At 36.0% G+C, this 20,374-nt stretch overlaps 1 protein-coding gene across 2 annotated transcripts in view; it reads right to left on the reverse strand.

The window, feature by feature from the left end:
• Positions 1-20,374, reverse strand: part of MAEA (macrophage erythroblast attacher, E3 ubiquitin ligase) — a 145,026-nt gene that overhangs the window by 34,981 nt on the left and 89,671 nt on the right. For both annotated transcript variants that reach the window (XM_074229973.1, XM_074229974.1), the window contains one exon: positions 17,345-17,421. In XM_074229973.1, the coding sequence (XP_074086074.1) occupies positions 17,345-17,421 (77 nt within the window). The remainder of the gene's footprint in view (positions 1-17,344; positions 17,422-20,374) is intronic.

The following is a 20,374-nucleotide window of genomic DNA, read 5'->3' on the forward strand; positions in this document are numbered from 1 at the left end:
ATAGACAGAAGGCATAGGTGTTAAGTTGAATATGATGGGATGATATATAATTAAGGGGTGAGAAAGGGTAAGGGAAAGGCATAATGTGGTAAATTATTTCATATACAAGAGACAAGGAAAAGTTTTTACAATGGAGGAAGTTGGAGAAGGTGGGTAGGTATTTCTTTTATATTCATAGTCCATAATATGTTCAATCACTATCTAACTGATGGGCACTATTAGTGTTTTAGTTTTTTGTTAATAAAAAAATAGTAAAAAAAAAAGTACTACAATTTAATCTTGCTATATACAGGTAGCTTCTTTTCCTTTTCCTTTGAGCTTTCTGCAGGCACAGGCAACATGATAGTATCTCTGAGCCAAAAGACACATTTTTAGTGACCTGGAGCCCAGAATGGTTGGGCTTCATGAATCTTTCTTTCCTAAATGCTCCAAAATATTTTATTTTCTTCTTTACAAATCTAATAGCTAGGAGGTGAATCCTTCATGAATCTTTCTTTCCTAAATGCTCCAAAATATTTTATTTTCTTCTTTACAAATCTAATAGCTAGGAGGTGAATCTAAGAGTTGTTTTAATTACCTTCAAGATCTAAAAGTGCTAAATAAATGTCAGTTTTTATTATTATCATCATCATCATCATCATTAAATAATTCTTTTTTGCTCTGGCTTTTATACCTTGACTGATATTATTCTCTCTATCTCAAAGATCTTTCTTCCTAAATCTAGTGATGTGTTTTCTCTTCCTACCTGACTGGTCCATCTTCTTAGACTCCTTTGAAGGATTTAGTCTTTGCATAGGGATGTCTCCTATGGCTTTGTGTTAGGGCCTTCCCTTTTCTCTTTCTATAATCTTCTCAGTGAGATTATCAATTCCCATGGATTCAACTCCCATTTCTATGAGATAACTTTTTTTTCCCAATATGGATAGATGTCCTTTATGGAGGGTGGTAAACCAAAACAAAATAAAATTAAAGGATCAAACATGTAAAAGTGGGTGTGAGAAATAGAAACAACCAATTTAGTTCTTCATCCCTTAACACGTTCAAGCCCTAACACAGAAGGGCAGTCTCAAGGAAGCCAAATGAGATAACTTCCAAATCTATTTCTATGGGATCTTTATTTCCAATTCTAGTTTATATTTATGTATTCTTCAACTGACTGACTCATCCTAAATGGGAAGTTTCATATTTCAAACTTAGCATAGCCAATACAGAATCCATTCTCATTCTCAAATGTCCCTTTTTCTTGAAAAGATACCATTTTCCAGTATCTCAAGTTCACAACATCAGAGTTAGCCCTCACTCCTCAATCTCTCTTATCCCATATAATCAATGATTGCTAAACCTTATATTTCTACCTCCCCAGAAAACTCTCATATTTATCTGTCCTCTTTCTTTTTACTTAGACCCTTCCCACCTCTCAACTGGGCTATTAAATGGCTTTCTAATTTCTCTTCCTGAACCCAATTTTTCAACTGTCCTAAAGCACAGGTCGGCCACTTAACTCCCCTGTTCAAAAAACATCAGTGACTTCCTATTACCTCTAGGATAAAATATAAACACTTCTACTTGATACTCCCTTGTGTTCTGGCTTAAATAGCTTTTCCAGGCTGATTACATGTAATTCTATGTTAGGGCCAACTGAACTCCTTGCTGTTTTCCATATACAACAAATAATTTCATGTCTTCAAGTTCCTGGACCTAGACAGCTCTCCCTCCTCATGACTAGCTTCTCAGAACCTGTAACTTCTCTTATACAGCTCAAGTCCCATCTCCTCCTTACCCCAAATTGTTAGTGCAGACTCCTTTATCTTAAATTATGTTGTATTTAGCACTCTGTATATATTTTATTTTTACTTATTTGCGAACATAATGATGGACCAACCTCCCTCCTTCCCGCAAGAGAATGTAAGCTTCCTTGGGACAGGGACTATTTCTTTTTTTTGCTCTGTTTCTCTAACACCTAGAAGAGTGTTTGACACATAATGGGCATTTAGTTAATGCTTGAGAAATAGCATTGTTATTATCAACACAATCCTGTCTAGGATATCAGCTTAGGCCTGGTTTTCTGTCCCTATTTCTTCTCTTGCAAGTTCATACTGGCGATAGCCTCAAGAGAATTCTAACTACAGTTTGCACCATCTGTCATTCTTTTTAACAATCTGAGCAGCTTGTTAGTATCAAATATGTCAAGTGCAAATCTATTAGTTTAGCCTTCAATGACCTCCAGAACCAGGAATTTCTTATCTTATTCAGCTCTTTTCAGCATTCACTCTGGGTCTCTCCAAGACTTGTGTGACTTTATTTTTCCCCAGTAATTTTTCTGTTAATATTACATATTGTATACTTTCACATTCTCTCAGAAAAGAATGTAAAACAAATGTAAAGTTTTTGTCTCCTTTACGCCCAGGTAGATTTTGATCTTTCATGATAATAAAAATTATATACCAATGTACTTTCTTTTCTCAACCAGTTTATGTTCCCAACCTCTTTCCAAACAAAAGTTGAAACAAGATGTAGCATGTGATTATAATGGAATACTACTGGAAATAAGTTTTTCTGATTTCAGAAAAATATGGAAAGAAATGACCCAAAGACAATCACAAATGACTCATGAAGGAAAAAGCTATCCACTTCCAGAGAGAACTGATGTCAGAATATAGACTGAAGCATTTTACATGACTAGATGTAGGCTGCATTCAGTCTTAGGGAGAAGCTAGGTATCAGAGAGATGGATAAAACTTGGAACTGAAAACTTAAAAAAATACAACAAATACTTAAAATCATTTTTCCATGTAATTAAAGGGAAAATATTTGAAAAAACAGGTTCAAAATTCAGTTTAATAAGACTTGTGTGACTTTATTTTTCCCCAGTAATTTTTCTGTTAATATTACATATTGTATACTTTCACATTCTCTCAGAAAAGAATGCAAAACAAAGCTCATTTAGTCCAACCCTTCAGTTTATAAAAGATGCAAGTAACAACATAATAGAAAAACTGTCCTACTGATAACTGGACTTTCTTTAGTGACTTTTTTTTTTTTTGCAAGGCAATGGGGTCAAGTGGCTTGCCCAAAACCCCACAGCTAGGTAATTATTAAATGTCTGGGGCTAGATTTGAACTCAGGACTCCTGACTCCAGGGCCGGTGCTCTATGCACTGCACCACCTAGCCACCCTTGGACTTTCTTTAAAGATAAAAAAAGTCATCCCTGTTACTTATAAAGATTTGATCATGATATAGGTGAACTTTTCAGAAAATAAAGACAGTTAATAGATACTATCAGATTACCAGAGTACTTCTCAAACAGACCCCTGAAAACAGGAAGATGACTTGAAAATATTCTGACAATAATTGTAAAGAGCTGTGTCTGTTATTTGATGTAAATGTCAGATAAGTTGAACTGAACAAGTGAGTCTGTCAGTGGGCTGCCGATGAATGTCTAGTTGAAGGAAAGGATAGTGGGATAAAATGAGTGCCTTGTCCTTGAGGGTCAGATGGTCTAGTTAGGAGGAAGCTAGTGCAAGGAAAGAGTCTAATAATGTATCATTTCTCATTTTGGGAAGCAGTCTTTCCAGAGGTAGGACTGTGAGTAGACAGAAAGACCCTGAGGGTGAAGGAGGATTGATGTCTGCTTTAGAATTTTTGTAATGATTAACTAGGAGGATCCTGAGGTCTTCATCTATCTCTGAGGCTAAGAAGGTAGGCTGGTCCCTAAATTCTGGGAGGAGAGAGAAACTTACTAGAAAGAGTTGCAGTATCATTTTTCACAAAAGGAAGTAGAACAATGCAAGTGGAGTCACATGGACCTAGATTCAAATTCCAAATTCCAAATTACTAGTTGAATGCAAGTCCTTTAAACTTCTTTGAGTCTCTATTTCCTTATCTATATAACTAGGTACTTATACTAACAACACCTTTCTGGATTGTTGGGCCAAAAATGCTTTGTAAACTTTTAAGTGCTATATAAATACAAATTATTTCATTAAAATCCTACCCCAAACTTTATACTGGAGGGGTGGGGGGGGATTTTTGGATTAATGATACTTTGATAGACTTTTTAATAGTCTAAAAGTTATGAATATGATGTAGATGATTAAATGAATATAAGATTAAAATGCTGTCCAAGGAGTAACTTGGCTAAGCTTGTCATCTTGAAGTTGGTTACACAAAGGAAAGGTGATGGATGTTTCATCAATAATATTGAAAGATCATCTAAACAAAAAGGGTATTTTGAATAGATTAGAATAGTTTAGAAAGTTCTTGAGTAACTGGGAAAGCTGATCTTTGCTGTCCCTTATTTCTGGGACATGCTGTCTCTGCTAGCCTCCTGTATGCCTACTCATTATTACTTTAATGCATTAATCTAAGAAACACTGCTCAGTACCCAGAATCTGATATCAATGGCCTTGGGGCATGGGAGGAGGAAAAGAGAATGTTTCCTTTCTTAATAAAACAGAGAGGTCACTTGGTTGTCCGAGACTCTTTTAATTGGTCTTATTCTCTTCCAGAGGCCTTAGGGACTAATATGTGAACATGGTCAGGCTTGTTCTTAACAAGATCAAGTAACCTGAATCCCCAAATATCTGGTGTCTGTAACTGTTTGCAACAACTGTCCATTGGCTGTAGAGGGAGACCTGGCATATTGCTGGATCACTAAAACAGTTATTAACACCTGAAAGTTAAGGAGAAGTGGAACGGGTGAGAATTGGATGAGAAGGTACAGAAAGAATTTCTTGCCTATTTCAGAATGTTAATGAGTCTTGACAGAAGAGGGAATGAATTTTCTAGGAAAAAATAAATCTATTTTAAAACCTATATCTCATTCATGCATAGAGGGCTTTGGGCAAGTAACTTTATCTCTGAAGCTAAGTTTCCTCTCTCTGTAAAATGAGGTGGTTAGATGCTATGCACCTGTAAATCTTATCAGGATATGTCTGTTTAAACATGGCCCAGGAATGGAGAAGGAGAGGGACCCCATCAAGCATGAATCTTCCCTTATTAGACTGCTCTGCTTTGATCAATGAGTTAATAAGCATTTGTTAAATGCATACCAAAGTGCTAGGGGCAAAGTATAAAGAATGAAATATATGGGGGAGACAACAAGCTGTGGTCAACTAATGAAAAAACTGACCTTTCCATCTCTCTCTCTCTCTCTCTTGCAAGGCAAATGGGGTTAAGTGGCTTGCCCAAGGCCACACAGCTAGGTAATTATTAAGTGTCTAAGGCTGGATTTGAACTCAGGTACTCCTGACTCCAAGGCCAGTGCTCTATCCACTGCGCCACCTAGCCACCCCTTTTCCATTTCTTTTTAAAAGATTTTTTTCATTTATTTAAGGTAATGGGGTTAAGTGACTTGCCCAAGGTCACACAGCTAGGCAATTATTTATGTATCTGAGGCTGGATTTGCACTCAGGTCCTCCTGACTCTAGGGCTGGTACTCTGTCCATTAGCCACCTAGCTGCCCCCTTTTTCCATATTTTAAAAGAAACTTCTTCAATTATAAATTAAGCTGAGGCTGAATTTGCTAGACTTCTACATAGATATATTCAATAAATGAAAATGCCCTCAATGTTTGTTCTATATTTTTGTTTCTTAAACTGAGAAATGTAACTATTTTTTCACTATTAAGGAAGATATGGCAATGGCAAAAAAGACATGTATGTATATATGTATGTAAAAGATATTTCTGCCAAGAAAATTCAAAGGAAAGGTAACATTAGCTAGTTATTCCACACACATACATATAAAACTGAAGTTTTATAGTTTATCCAGGATTCAAAAACTTGGTAAAGTTCATATTTGCTAGAAATAGGTTAAAAATTCTTTATGTAAAATGTTGACTGGTTGTCCAAGGCAAAATGATGAATATAAATGATTTGATCAGTGTCCTATCTTAGAGCATTACTAGTTATATACAATACTCAGAAAACTAGAAAGGAAAGGAATTCAATACTTTTGAAAGTGTAAAAGCATGGTGATGGTAGGGGAAAAACAGACTAGTAATCTAACAAAAATGAAATATCAACAAAGACACTCTGTCCAGTTCAGCTAAACTGGGCAAATATTATTTATTAAATGACTACTTTGTGCAAAGCACTATATTTTTATTTCAAATAGCTTCAAATATACTCTTTTTGGAGAAAAAAGGCATAAAATATGTAACACAGAAAAGAGAAGGGGGGGGGGGGTGAGACAAGTGAAGATTAGGTAAGGTTTCACCTGGAAGAAGCATGTGAGCTGAGCATGAAGGAAATTAAGGATTCTAAAAAGGGGAGATCAAGAGGGAGTATATTCTGGACACAGACCACAGTCTTTCAAAAGCAAAGAAAGGGGGCAGAGATGGAATGTTCAGTTTTGGGAACAGTTAGTAGGTTAAGCTGGCTAGGTATTAAAGTGCAAAAAAGAGATAAATAGGAAATAATTGGTATTTAGGGGAAGCTGATTGAAGGGGCTTTAATTTATGATTAGTGAAGTGACATGTTTGGACCTGGTTTTTAAGAATACTAATTGGGGGGAAGCTAGATAGTGTAGTGGATAGAGCACTGGCCCTGGAGCCATGAGGACCTGAGTTCAAATCCAGTCTCAGACACATAATAATTAAATACCTGTGTCATCCCGGGCAAATCACTTAACCCCACTGCCTTGCAAAAACTAAAAACTAAAAAAAAAAAAAAAAAAAAAAAAAAAGAGCTAATTAGGCAGCTACTGTGAAAGCAGAATTAGAGAAGAAAGAGAAGCAGGGATGTATTTTAATATTTTAGGTAAGAAAAGATGAGGCCAGGGAAGGAATTATGTGAGTTGAGAGCAGGAGACAGACAGTATTGAAATGGTGCTTTAAAACAGGCAAAGTGTTTTATATATACTATCTTAATGGAGAGGTTGACAACTTGTAAATGAATGTTGGGAGTAGGGGAGGGTTAGCTACAGTCAGGGAGGAGTTCAAGGATTTGAACCTGAATGCATAGATGGATTGGTTGTATCTGAGTTGCTGATGAGGGAAACCAGTTAAAGAACCATTCTGATAATTAGTAATATGGGAGCTCAGAGAACTAGGGTTGTACAGAGCTTAAGAGAGTCATGTGGGTAAAGATAATTGAACCCCAGGAGCAAATGAATTCACCAAGAGAAAAAATTAAAAGAGATCCCAGAATAGAATCATAGGGAATGACATGCTTACAGAGAAAAGGAAATGGATAATGATCCAGCAAAAAGACTTACTTTTAAAAATGGATGAATGTCAAGGATCTGTGATTTTACTGGTGTATGAATACTCTTCAATGATGCAGATTTTGGACCCTTTATAGTCTAAGTAAACTTTTTTTATGAGTTGCTGTGCCCCAAACCATTCATTACCTAGGGATCAACCTTTTGAGAATGAGTCTTTGTGGATTCAGCTGGGTGAATAATCAGACATAAGACTCACGAGGTATTGCCAAGTCTAAACTTGAAGTCTTTCCAGTTTGGTAGGGTTTTCTAGAGTCTAAGCTATATTGACATAGCCTGGGAGAATACAGAATTCCCTCCAAACAATGAGGAGACAATGAAAGAGGAGATGTCTAGATGCGAATGAATTAGAGGAGATGGGGGGCATCAGTATCAACTGGGTTTTCACATATTTTTTGTTTGTATTCCAACTTTAACATTGAACACATAACTTCTGTAAATTCTTAAAGCTTGTACTTCTAAAACTGCCCTTGGAAACTAGTGAAGAGCCACTCAAGCACACATATTGCTTTTAAAAGTGTCAAATATTTAAACATTGTTATTAAATAAGATATATATTTTAAAGCTAACATCAATTGTAGCCTAAAAGCAACATGTCACTTTGGAGGTTCTCAGTAGGCAGTAAGCAAAGCTTTCAAACTTATTTAAACACCAGCTGCGTTTCCACAAAATGTCAGCTCTCCCAGTTCCACTCAGACAGGAAACGACTTGGTAAACAGCCTCTTTCTCTGCTTCCTAATGGATGCCTGACCTATTTACTGTACCATGGACACAATTCTGAAAGAATCCTGCTGCCGGCACTTAACACAAGCAAGCTAATAAAAACAGAAGAGGAGATTGGACATGGATAATGGCACTGGGAAATTTATACACCTGACCAACAAACCTAACAAGCCTCCTTCCTCTTCTCTCTCAGACCATGATAAACCACATGGTAATTTTTCATGTAGCCATGAAAATATTTTCATATATATATAAAATGAGAATATGCTGCTTAACTATTACATGAATCACTGCATTTCCAAAATATGATTTCTTTAAGGTCAATAAGACTAGTGAAGAAATATAGAATATAGGCTGTACTATACAATAAGTGGATTGTCAAAAGTAAAGGCTTAGGTAAAAAAGGGCTAGCTTTAAATTTCTTTCAATTTGTGGAAGCAAATGAACTAAGTATTGATATAGTGTGCACTTGAGGAAATAGCAAGATTTTAATGTTTAGATACTTCTATGAAAACTCCTAGCTAAGTACTCAATTTGAAGATTTTTTTAGAAAATGGACAATGCTATTGACAGATTCAACATTCCACTTCAAATCTCCCTTTTACTCAGCTACAGAATGATTGAAACCAACCCTGATTTGGTTCACCTATTCTCATTCCTTCCTGAAATGGTCCTGCTCAAATAATCCTTTGCTTTTTTAACTGGGACATCAGTACTATGTTTTTATCTTCTCAGTGAAGTAGTGTCAATAACAAATTCAAATTAGGAATTCTGCTCTTCCAATTTGAAACACTTTAATGTCCCTCACTCTCCCATTTACTCACCAGCATCGTTCCTTTCAAAAACTTTTATGAAACCAATTCCTTTATCACAATATCTCCACTCTTAATTGAAAAGCTATTACTATAATCGATTTATGAATATTTACTCAGTTTGGGGAAAATCTCTTCAAAATTCTGGCACTCATTTCAACTGCGACATTTTACTTGAAAACTGGTATACAGGCCTAGCCAGATAGCTACAGTTCAGGCAATGGAAGTTGTCTACTTTTCACTGATTGTGTAGTCCAATATAAATTGCCATTTTGAATGATGATTTAAACAGATGAAGGAAGGAGAAGATGAAGAGCAATACAGAAGACTTGATAGCTTCCTCCTCACCCTCAGGAAAGGTTGCTTGGGACAAGGACAACTTCTTCTATTCAACTATCTGTAAGCAGCATTGCATGAGGCAGAATCAACTTCAGGGCAGCTTAAGTTAAAACTAATGATGAGAAACTGGCACTTGCACAACAGTCTCAGTTTTCTGTTCTTTTTGGTCCTTCCCATGCTCTTGCTTGTTTCATCACTAGCTTAAAAGTTCAATTAGGATATTTTAAAACTAGGCTTCTTATTCCTTGTGGGGAACAGGGCAGAACTAGGCTTTGCCTCCCTTTATATGTGTTATCAACAGCAATATGGATGTTTAATCCATGGGCAAAAATCAGTTCAATGTCAGACCTCAATTGTACAGCCACAGAATTAATAAAGAATAGAAATTTCAATGGTTCTCTATTATCCTAGGTGACATGTTTCTCTATTATCCTAGGTGAACTTCCCTGACCATTTCATCTAGTAACCTTAACTGAGTGTGGAAAAAAGAACCCTGAATTTGGAAGCTATAGACCTGGATCTTTGTCCTTGCTACTTAAACTTGGTATGGTCTTAGTTCATTTTTCAATAATATGGAAATGAGGGTGTTGGCCTAGATGATTTCAGATTCTTTCGAAGTCTCCCAATAATCACATGAATCTTAATGAAGATCAATTTTAATTTCATGCATTATGTATGTGTACATGTATTTGTATAGATATATATGAACCTCATAGAATTATTAGCTTTGTTTTGTTCAGTAACCTAGAGTGTAATGAGATCAAGCTCTTTGATATTAAATAAACTTTTTTTTTTTACAAAATTCTCCTTTGAATATAATTTTTTAAACTTAGGAATTAAAAGATAGAAACTATTAATTTATATAAAGTACACATATGATTCCATATAAACACACATACATTCATGTATTATATGGGTATGTAAATATACGTTTACAGGCACTTAACACTCACAGCTTACTTAGCTTCTGAACTATTTTCTATATTACATAGAATCTGCCCCTCTCCCAATCCCCTCTGGTGGTGCAGTGGATGGAGCATTGGTTTTGGAATCAGGAGGACCAGAGTTTGAATCCAGCTTCCAATACCTCTTAGTTGTGTGACTTTGGGCAAATTACTTAACTCTGACTGCCTCACATCCAGGGCCCTCTCCAGTCATCCTGATTCATATCTGCCACTGGACCCAGATGGCTCTGGAGAAGAGTGAGACTGGTGACTTAGCATAGCCCCTCCTCACTCAAATCCAATTTATGTGCTAGTCATGGCATCACCTCCCTGATGTCATGATCTTCCTTGAAAGTGAAGGACAAACATTTATTCAGACTCTTTCTTTCATCTTTTAGTCCTCTTCCTGAACAAAATTTCACACTGTCTTGAGAGAAAAACTAAAGAAAAAAGATCTCTCTTTAGAAGGCAAAAGAAGCAAGGTATTAGAAGGCAATGAATTCACACAGCAAAAGAACATCACTGTCCTCAAAAGATGTTTACAGTAAATCCCTGAGAAATACTTAACAGATAAAGATAGAAAGCTTTCTTTGCAATATTTGAGAAGCTCAGAGCATTTTTAAAAGTGTTAGCATGCCCTAATTCCTCTCACCCTCGAATTCAAACCAAATGTCTCAACAACAAAAACCAAAAGATAGCTCAAATCCTCATGAGATTGTGACTGTACTATTAAAGACAAAAGGTATTATGGATCCCATAAAGCTGGCACCTAATGTGTTGATGCAAAGCAACACTGAAAGAGCACAATGAATTAGAGTGCATGTTCAGTGATGGTCTAACAGACTGCTATGTGAGATGTCCTTTTCACCTTTAAAGCACTCTTTTAGTCCCAAGACCTTGGAAACTTTAGAAGGTATTTCAGTTAGACTTCTGCTCAAAAGGCAAAACAAGCTTCTCTTTGATGATTTCAAACCTATGACTTCACTAATTTTTTCTGATTTCCTACTCTGAAACTTCTATATCCCACACTGATCATTCTATATCTATATCCCATCTTCCCCCTTTCCCTCTCTCCATTTCAGCTTCTGCTAAAGTTCGTATTCAGAATAGGCAAGGACTTGCATTGTTCACTGACTAGCCAAGAATTCTCTCTCTCTCCTTTAAATTAAAAGCTAATACTTTTTATAGTGCCTGGCACACTGTAGATGTTTAATTGAAATGTTTACTGATTGACTGTTCTGTTCATCTTTGCTTCCATCTCTAGCTCCATGAAAAATCTGGCTTAGGTTTTGCCATCTTCAAGAGGTCTTTCCTGTTTTACTTCATCAATATTCTAATGGAGCCTAACTTAGCAGAAATGAAGAGATGTTAAATTAAAGGTCTTAGAACAATCCAATCTTTACTTTTCAGGATGAAATTGAAGTGCAAAGAATGGAAACAACTCACCCAAGATCAAAGACAATAAGAATAGGAAGAATTTCTCTGCCTCCATATTCACTGGTCAGTGCAGTTAATGCCTGAAATATGATTGCCTTGTGGGGCAAAGAGATCTTAGTCTCAAAAGTAAGTAAAATTCCTTAAATTCACTTTTTTTCTCCCTACAGAGCACCTTATTAATATACTAGTTAGGTCATAAATATAATATACTATATGAATATACTATAGGTCATGACTAGTTAGGTCATGAATACCAAAAATTGAGAGAAATAAATTGTAGAAAACTGGAAAAGACAGAATACATTCCCTTGTGCATTATATTCTTTTTCTGAGTCGATATTTATTATTTAAGGGGAAAGGGCTTGGCATTATAGAAGGGAATGATATAATCAAATTATTTATGGACACAATATTAATTTCAATGGGTACTAATATCCTTTTATATTGTTATAATAAATTATACTACTACTAATTACCCAAGGCTCCCACTAGTGATACCTAAGATTTTTAGATTTCGCTTTAACTACTGTAGAACAGGAAAAAAAATCTTAAGTAGGAAAAAAAAGTATGCCCCTGTCCCATTCTCTCAACTTTGACTTTGAATACTTTAAAACAGTATCCACCCCTCTGTGCCAAGTCTGGGGAAAAAGTCTGTCCACTGCTTATAATAACCCTGAGGAATGTCACTTTCCTTTTCAAGCCTCTCTTGTCCTCTGTGCTCATCCACTGCTTGTCCTCAGTATTTAAATTCAACTAACAGGTTTTCCCAATGTGAAGAAAAAGTATTCAATACAAAGTTCCTTGTAGAGGGATTGCTTTCTTTGTACCTCTCATATAGTTATTTAAAAAAATTTTATTTTCATTTTCAAATTTTATTTTGCTGCGCATTCCTCTCCCACCTAGTTTCAATGCATTCATATAACTGTATGTTTTATTTGCCCTATTTGTGTCCTTTCCTGGAGGATGCCTATAAAATGTGCAAATGGAATGATGGCATTGATGCTTGCTGATAACAACAAAAAGTATTTGATTTGATAGAAGCAAAAGCATCCTTGAAGGGGTTTCAAAGGCAACTCCATAAGTTGAGATCATTTAGCACCTGGCACAATGCTAGGCCCAAAAAGGACCCTACCAAGGCTGACTTGAGGGCAAAGCACCTTGCCAGTTGGGTACAAAAGAAAACGATGGGCTCTTTAAATCTGAACACTCAGCAGAAATATCCCTTTCCCTTCTAATATATCAGGCATCACTAGAGTGGAAGGTAAAATGACACATAAGGACAAAATTATTTTTGAGGAAGGGGATCAGAAAAGGCCTTGTGAAAAATCACAGGACCTGAGATGAAGCTAGAAGTACTAAGAGGAAGTGATGGATAGGCACGGCGACAAACTGAGTGGAGATCTACCTGACTATGGGCATTAATTCTATGGTGCTGAGATGCTAGCAAAAAAGAAAGGAAAAGGTAAGTGGCCTTCCCAAGGGTCATTACTCTAGAAAAATGTTTTAATAGTCTTTTTTAGGTTTCATGCCCCAAATCTGGCCTTGATAAATTACATGGGGAGCCGGAACTCTTAGGCCAAGTTTGAGAAGGTTAATCAGTAAACCTAAGTGATAGGTAATATGAGAGCAAGTAGACTTTGAATTCCACTTGTTAAGACCTAAAGTTATTAAGTAAAACACATGAGAGAGGCTAAGGTCCTTAGCGTTTATTCTTCTTTAGGATTTAAGTGAATAACTACCATCAGATGAAGTGTCAGATGTGGGGTAAAAGTCAAAGAAATTTCATTTTCTCCTTCCTTTTTTTTCAATTCTAGGATAAGCTCATTCTTTATTTGCTCAAATATTCAACTGACTCTGGGCTATCACCAATTTGGAAGTTCCAACAATTCAGAGTGTAGCCCATTAAGTCATGTGTGACTTCTGTTTATTTTCTCCCAAAAGTTCTTGAAGAACTATCACTCACGAGAGTGAGGTCCAATCTGGTTGGTTTTTCTGTCTACTATAATTTCTGCTTCCTTCACAGGCACCCCAAGTACTGTGTTGCTAGGGTCTTAATGTAATGGTGACAGTATCCTTAGTTAAGAAAATTTTGCAGAAATTGTTTTTGCAAATCATTTCCACTTTTCTTTCAATCTCTATTGCAGCCATTCTTCTCAATCTCTTTCAACAAGAAATATCTGGATTCTGTTCTTCAGTTTTTGGGGCTGAGCACTTGCCTTATATCTTGCATGAAACCAGGCCTGTACAGAACTTCACAGGCACATCCTCTCAGATTTTTCAGCTCCCCATTAAACGATGACTTGAGGACAGGGACTCTCTTTCTTGCAGGTGTATCCTGAGAGCTTTTGGATGGTCTAGCACATAGTAAGAGCATAATAAATGATTTGTTGTCACCATTCATTTTTGAATGCCCTTGGGATGACTGTGTTTACTTAAGTATCTTGTCAAGATTTTTCCCCTCTGTTTTTCTCTGCTTTATAACATGATACTGTTCATAATCATCCATTATCCTTTGTTAGATTTTACAGATTATATTCTAAGCTGGTGTTGTGTTTGGCAATCATTTCTTCCCATATGGTAAATTAGATCTTTACTGACTAAGATGATTTTGGGGCTTTTCTGCTCTCCTTGGAGCATTTAATTTATATTAGTTTAACTTGTTTTATGCCATGAAACCAAAATAAAAAAATATCTCCAGTTCTGTCTTTGACACAAATGATAGGTTTATCGAATATGAATCTAATATGGTAGACACAGTACAAAAACAACTTTCTTCTTTTGTAGGTGGCAGAGTTAACAGGGTGCTAGGCCTGGAGTCAGGAGGACTTGAGTTAAAATCCAGCCTTAGACAATCACTAGTTGTGTGACCCTGGGCAAATCATTTAATCCTATTTGTCTCAGTTCTTCATCTGCAAAATGAGCAGGAGGAGAAGAAAATGGCAAACTACTCCAGCATCTTTGCCATGAAAATTCCAAATGGGTCATGGAAAGTCAGATATAATTGAAATAACTCAAAAACAAAATTCATCTTGTGCAAAAAAGTATTAGATTCTTCGAATGGGTATCAAAAATTAGCAAATTTGGGGAAACATGGGTCATCTCTTTAAATAAACTTCTGAAAATCTAAAGGAAATACATGCCATTTAATCTTCTGTAAAATAATAATAAAAATGTGTGTACTGTCTGTTAGGATTATTGTGAGGAAAATATATTGTAAATCTTAAAGCAATACCAAAGTGAAAAATCTTATGACATCTGTGATCAGTGCCTTAAAATGATTTAGCATTTGACATTAAAATGAAGTATTCAAAATATTTTACTTCAGGTAGTATGTTTTTAATTTCAGTTTTAACCAGATCCAATGCAATATGCAACCAAAAGTACTAACATAATGCTGGGTTACATTAAAACAGGCATAGTACAAACAGAGAGGGTGCTAGATCCACTAATCTCTTCTCTGATTAGACAACATGTAGAGTTGTGTACCCAGAAAAAGGCAAGGACAAATGTTGAGGATAAATGATAAGAGGACCATACTATATGAGGTGCTGGAGGCATTTATTCTTGGGAAAATCAGGCTGGGGGTCGGAAGGATGTGATTAGAAAGAATTATAGTAAAAGGTTTTTTTAGGGTTTTTTTTTTTTTGGCAAGGCAAATGGGGTTAAGTGGCTTGCCCAAGGCCACACAGCTAGGTAATTATTAAGTGTCTGAGGCCAGATTTGAACCCAGGTACTCCTGACTCCAGGGCTGGTGCTCTATCCACTGTACCACCTAGCCGCCCCTATAGTAAAATTTTTAAGAACTGCCACACTGATGAGCACACTTAGACTTATTCTGATTAGTCTAAGATGGCAGAACTAGGAACAATAGACAAAGAGTCATTGAAAGGCATTTTCAGTTCCAGTTTAGGAAAAACATATTAATCACAACTGCATATTTTGGGCAGTACCAATTCCTATATTATTGGAAATCTTTAAAAAAGGTTGGATGTTACATAAAGGATTCCCTGTTGAGGTATGGGTTAGATTAGATGTCTGCTAAAATTACTTTCAAGTACAAGCTGCTGTGAATTTACAATTATAAGAAAATAAATAGGTAAACCACGGAAAAAGATAACAACTGCACACTTTAAGAAGCTTTACTCTGGAATCCCTGGGCTCATATGCCAGAGGGTTTAGATATTTAATTAAACAGGGATCAGATTCTCTAATTATATAGTGGTCTTTAAATTTCTTTGATCATGTACTCTTAGATGTAAAAAAATTTTCAGCACATATAGTTTACATGTATACAAACATGTTTTTGTTTCAATAAATGTTGCCATCTTAATATGTGTAATATTTTCAAATATATAGACATTTTTAAAGAAATAAAGATGAAGCAAAACAAAAATTAAAGATATCTTAGTATTTTATTTTATTTGTTGAGACCTCTAGGCTAGAAAATGTCTAAGGTATGTATGCCCTATTATTCTGGGGGATTTTAGGAGTAGGGAATTACTGCTGCCCACCTATAATAGTAGGTACTTAAACTCTGGCTCACTAATTGACTGCTATGGTTGCAGTAGGTATAAGTGGAGGGAGGACAGGGGGACTGATTTGCAAAGCTGGACTGAGGATCAGTATGGTATGAATGCCAATCTAGATGAGGAAGAATGTAGTGGGCAGATCAAACAGCACACAGGAGAGCAGCAGAGATACAAGCAGTTGAACAGCTCTCCCACCTTCTCCTCGGTCCTAATATTAGTATTTTTCTTTATAGCTGCCCTCTCCCTCCCAAGATGCTCACACCCACCTTTGGAGATTTCTCCTTTAGGGTTTCAAATGCCCCCAATTTCCTTGTCTTTTACAGTTCTTGACAACTGCCTCCTGCTATTTATACTGCTGTGACTCCTTGCTATGTCAAGGTGCCATTAACTGATAATGACTGCACTTACTGCTAAAAAGACATATATGGAACTAATAGTCTTTTGAACAATGTATATACCAACTTTTTATGTCACTCTGATATTGGTCATATCTTCTCCAAAAACTAAAGCTGAGAAACATTATTTAATATTTGTAACGCACTAACTTCATTTTAGGAATTGAAGTTAACTCTCCCAAGTTCAAGGCAGTAAAGTACTTTTTCCAATTTACTAAATGACTTTTAGTTACATTGGATGAGTCAATTTGCTTTTATGGGTGAGTTTATTATAATTCACAATATTAGCATGCCTTGAAAAAAATTGCTTAGGATGTCACTTTTGTACACAGTCTCTAGTTAACACATAGAACATTAAGGCCGCATAGGCTGCATAGCTCATGGCCCCACCATTCATCTGAAAGACAGGAACTGGACCATAAGCCTATCTAAAAAGAAATTAGCCATCCCATATCTTTTTTCTTCTATATCTATAATTATTATTTTTGTTCTTAAAATACCGGTCACATTAAAACTTCCCTCATCACTGGATAAAAGCCTTCTAAATCTGAAGAAAAGTCTAGTCATTATTCTAGAGACTCTACTCTCTCTCTACTTTCACAGGACTTAAGATGCTTACATGAGACAATGGGAGGTACGGAGGAAAATAAGAGAAGAGACATTAATTAAGGAAAGCAATCATTTTCCTTTGCTTTTCCATTACCCTTGATATCAATAGGACAAAAGTAAGGAAAGAAGGGAAGGGCAGCAGTGTCAATCAATGCAATTATCTGTTTATGCCACTACTGGTAAGTGCCTCACAAAGGGACTACAGATTATTAGAAACTTTATTGCAATAAATGGGCCAGGGAGAATTTTTTTTAACATGTCCTGGCAATAACAATATTTAAGGATCACAGTCTTATTAAGAAAGGTTCTTTTAAGTATCTTAATTCCATACCTCACAGCATCCAGTCTCTTATTCTGTCGAATGAGTTCAATGAACTCCTGAATCCTGAGGCTGAACTCCAGACAGCTCTGAGATTAAAGATAAGACAAGAGCTTACATACTGCATATCATATGCTTTGATGACAGCCAAACCCCAAATCCACATAAAAGAACACAAATATACATCTCCCACAGACATTCACACACTGTCGGCTAAATCTTCTGTGTATCTGTAGGAAAGCAAGGCCACTTGTTACCTGAGAACATGAGCTTTTAGAATTCTGGCCAGAAATTCGAAGAAAAATGTCTACTTACTTTTCCTATATGGTAAGGAATATAGTCTACTGCTGATCAACTCAGAGAGATGAATGGCTCCCTCTTTTCCTTACAGAAGTAAGAAAGCTGGGTGGGAGTGGTGGGGATGGGTGGACAGGGACAGTTCTGGGTTACAGACATTCCATTTGTGGTAGAAAGGCAATTTATTAATTGAGGCTGTTAAAGCAGAGGAGCAGGATTCCTTGATGGCTTGGAATGAGAATTGGAGGGAGTAGTTCAGGCTCTGGATGCTCAGTTATGTTTAGCACGTTCACAAGATCATGCTATTACTTATATGCCTAGGAAGTCAAAATAGTGTTTGAATTTAGAGATTTGGATTATTTAACAAGGAATTTCCAGAAAATGAAAACCAGCAGGAAAATTCTCTAAAAATAATAAGGATTTAACAGACACCCACCCATCTCTGCATACAAAAAGAAACCCCCCAAGCCTTTTCGGTTTTTAAAGGATTCTCTTTGGGGTTAAATGATATAAATAAGTGTTTTTTTAAAGAAATCTATCATTAGGTCACAAAATATATGAAATATAACCTGCTAAAACAAATACCCACATGAGCAATTATGAATTATAATCCGTTATTTTAAAAAGTCTTGAGAAAATGAAAACAATCCTTGAATGTTTTCACCACTCATTTGAACATTTTTCTTCCTTCACTTATTCATCCTTTCTTTATCTGCATGTTACTTTTGAAGAACCACAGATGACATCAACAGAAATTTCCAAAAACTTGTGCATTTAAAAAAAAGTAATCAAAAGAAAGTAAAAATCCTTAACTGCTTGGTTTTAGTAAATCAAGAGACATAATATATACCTAAGGAAGAATCAAGGCTTATGGACCTAGAAAATAATACACTGATAGGGTCATATTCAATGAAGTCAGGAAAATTTGCTCTTCAACTACTTTGACTTTTGGAGTTCAAATGTGATCAAATCACATATAAAAATGTAAAACAATCTTTTTTTTCTCTAAAATCATGCTATTTCTTTAAAGAACTGGGATGCTTAAATTCAAGATTCATTAAAAAGTGAGAAAGCAATCCAAAAATTAAAAACGAAGTCTGAACTTACAGATTAATAGCTTAAAACATTTTTATTAATAAAAGACTATTAAGAAGCATACCAATCTTACTCTTTTGAATAATAGCATATAAATTCCATATTGCAGCTTCGAAATCCATTGTTAAATGAAGATTTGATTTGAGATGTTACTAGAATTAAAAAAAGATTTAGGTGCTAATTCTTTTTTAATGCCTTACCAGTCCCTAATATATTACCTTTAGACTTTAAATACTTAGAGGGGGAGAGGGAAAGGAATAGGCTTTAAGAAAATTTTTAAAAAATTTTTTGAAAAAAAAAAGGAAGAAAAAAATTAAATAAAAAATAAGTAAAGGCAAATCCTTTATTTTGCATGCTTAAGTTAAAGAAGCCAAATGAATAAAGTCTGCACAAGATTAAGAATTTATTTATTGAATAATATCGTATAGGGATCTTCTAACAGTTTCACTTGAAGCCTCTGATCCCAGATATGGGAACTTGATAGCAATCTCTTGATCAGTAACTTCTCTGTTGGTCCCTATTTTGCCACAAGTCCACTCCTAAGGCTTCAAATCACAAATAGTTTGGGGGGGTGTTGAATAAATGTGAATTTTCTTATATCTCAGGGGTGTGTTGCTGGCCTGGCTACTAAAGACTCTCAAGCCTGACTTAATCTCTGTCTCAAATACAGACTATATCAGTCTGTCTCATATGTTTTTGTACACTGTGACCCACAGAAGGCATTCCCTGTAGAGTCAGGTTGCCCAGAGCAACAGGCTGCTCTTCTACTTTGGCTTTGTGTGCCTATTTCTCAATCTTCCCCAGATCTTATTGGTTTCAACTTCATTTCTGGGGGCGGGGGGGAAGGGAAGCAGGAAAAATACACATCCATTTTCAAGATCTATAAGCCATAAATATTATTTGTAAAGATGGATTTTTATCTCTGAATTTTTCTGAGGTGAGTTCTACTAGTCAGAAGCATTTATAGAGTACCCACTGTCTACTGAGCACTGGGTACCATTCAAGGCCTTCAAAAGAATAATGGAGAAAGCCAAAAAGTCCTCCCTCTGGGGAAAAGGAAAAATTTATGGTCTCCACTTCATGTCTTTGGGGATTCAAGAGACCCTGCTATACTTGTCATGTCTCTTTGGTGATATAAACAAAACAACCTCCCCACCCCGAAAACTCCTATAGGGCCTTAGAGTTCTTGGTGCTCACAAAATGAATCCAAGAACAAAATTCTTCTTGTTATGAATGATGAGGATCTTCATTCTTAAAGCTGATTCAAGAGATACTCATTTCATTAAAACACAAGTTTGGTCCTTCTTCCGTCCCAAACTCAGGATAACAAGGGTGCTGAAAAGTGAAAAGTCCATTTAACTCAAGGGATGGTCATGCTGCGCAATAGGCTCAGTGACTCTACTAGAAGGAAGCCTCCATATCCCCTGGCAAGGGTCATTTTCACATTTGGGAAAGGGCAGGTATCTTATATATTGAATAGGACCAGGTGGTCCTCTATTAGCCCATGTTCTTTGCCCAACACTCTTCTATTCTCTCTGAATGTCTCTAGTTATACATACTTATATTTCTTTGGTTAAAGATTATGCTTTGGTTAATACCTAAAGGTAGAACTGGCACAGAATTAACCATTATATAAAACTGAGAAAGGAC

Source organism: Macrotis lagotis, chromosome 3, assembly GCF_037893015.1.
Source record: "Macrotis lagotis isolate mMagLag1 chromosome 3, bilby.v1.9.chrom.fasta, whole genome shotgun sequence".
In the NCBI taxonomy this organism is placed as follows: Eukaryota; Metazoa; Chordata; class Mammalia; order Peramelemorphia; family Peramelidae; genus Macrotis; species Macrotis lagotis.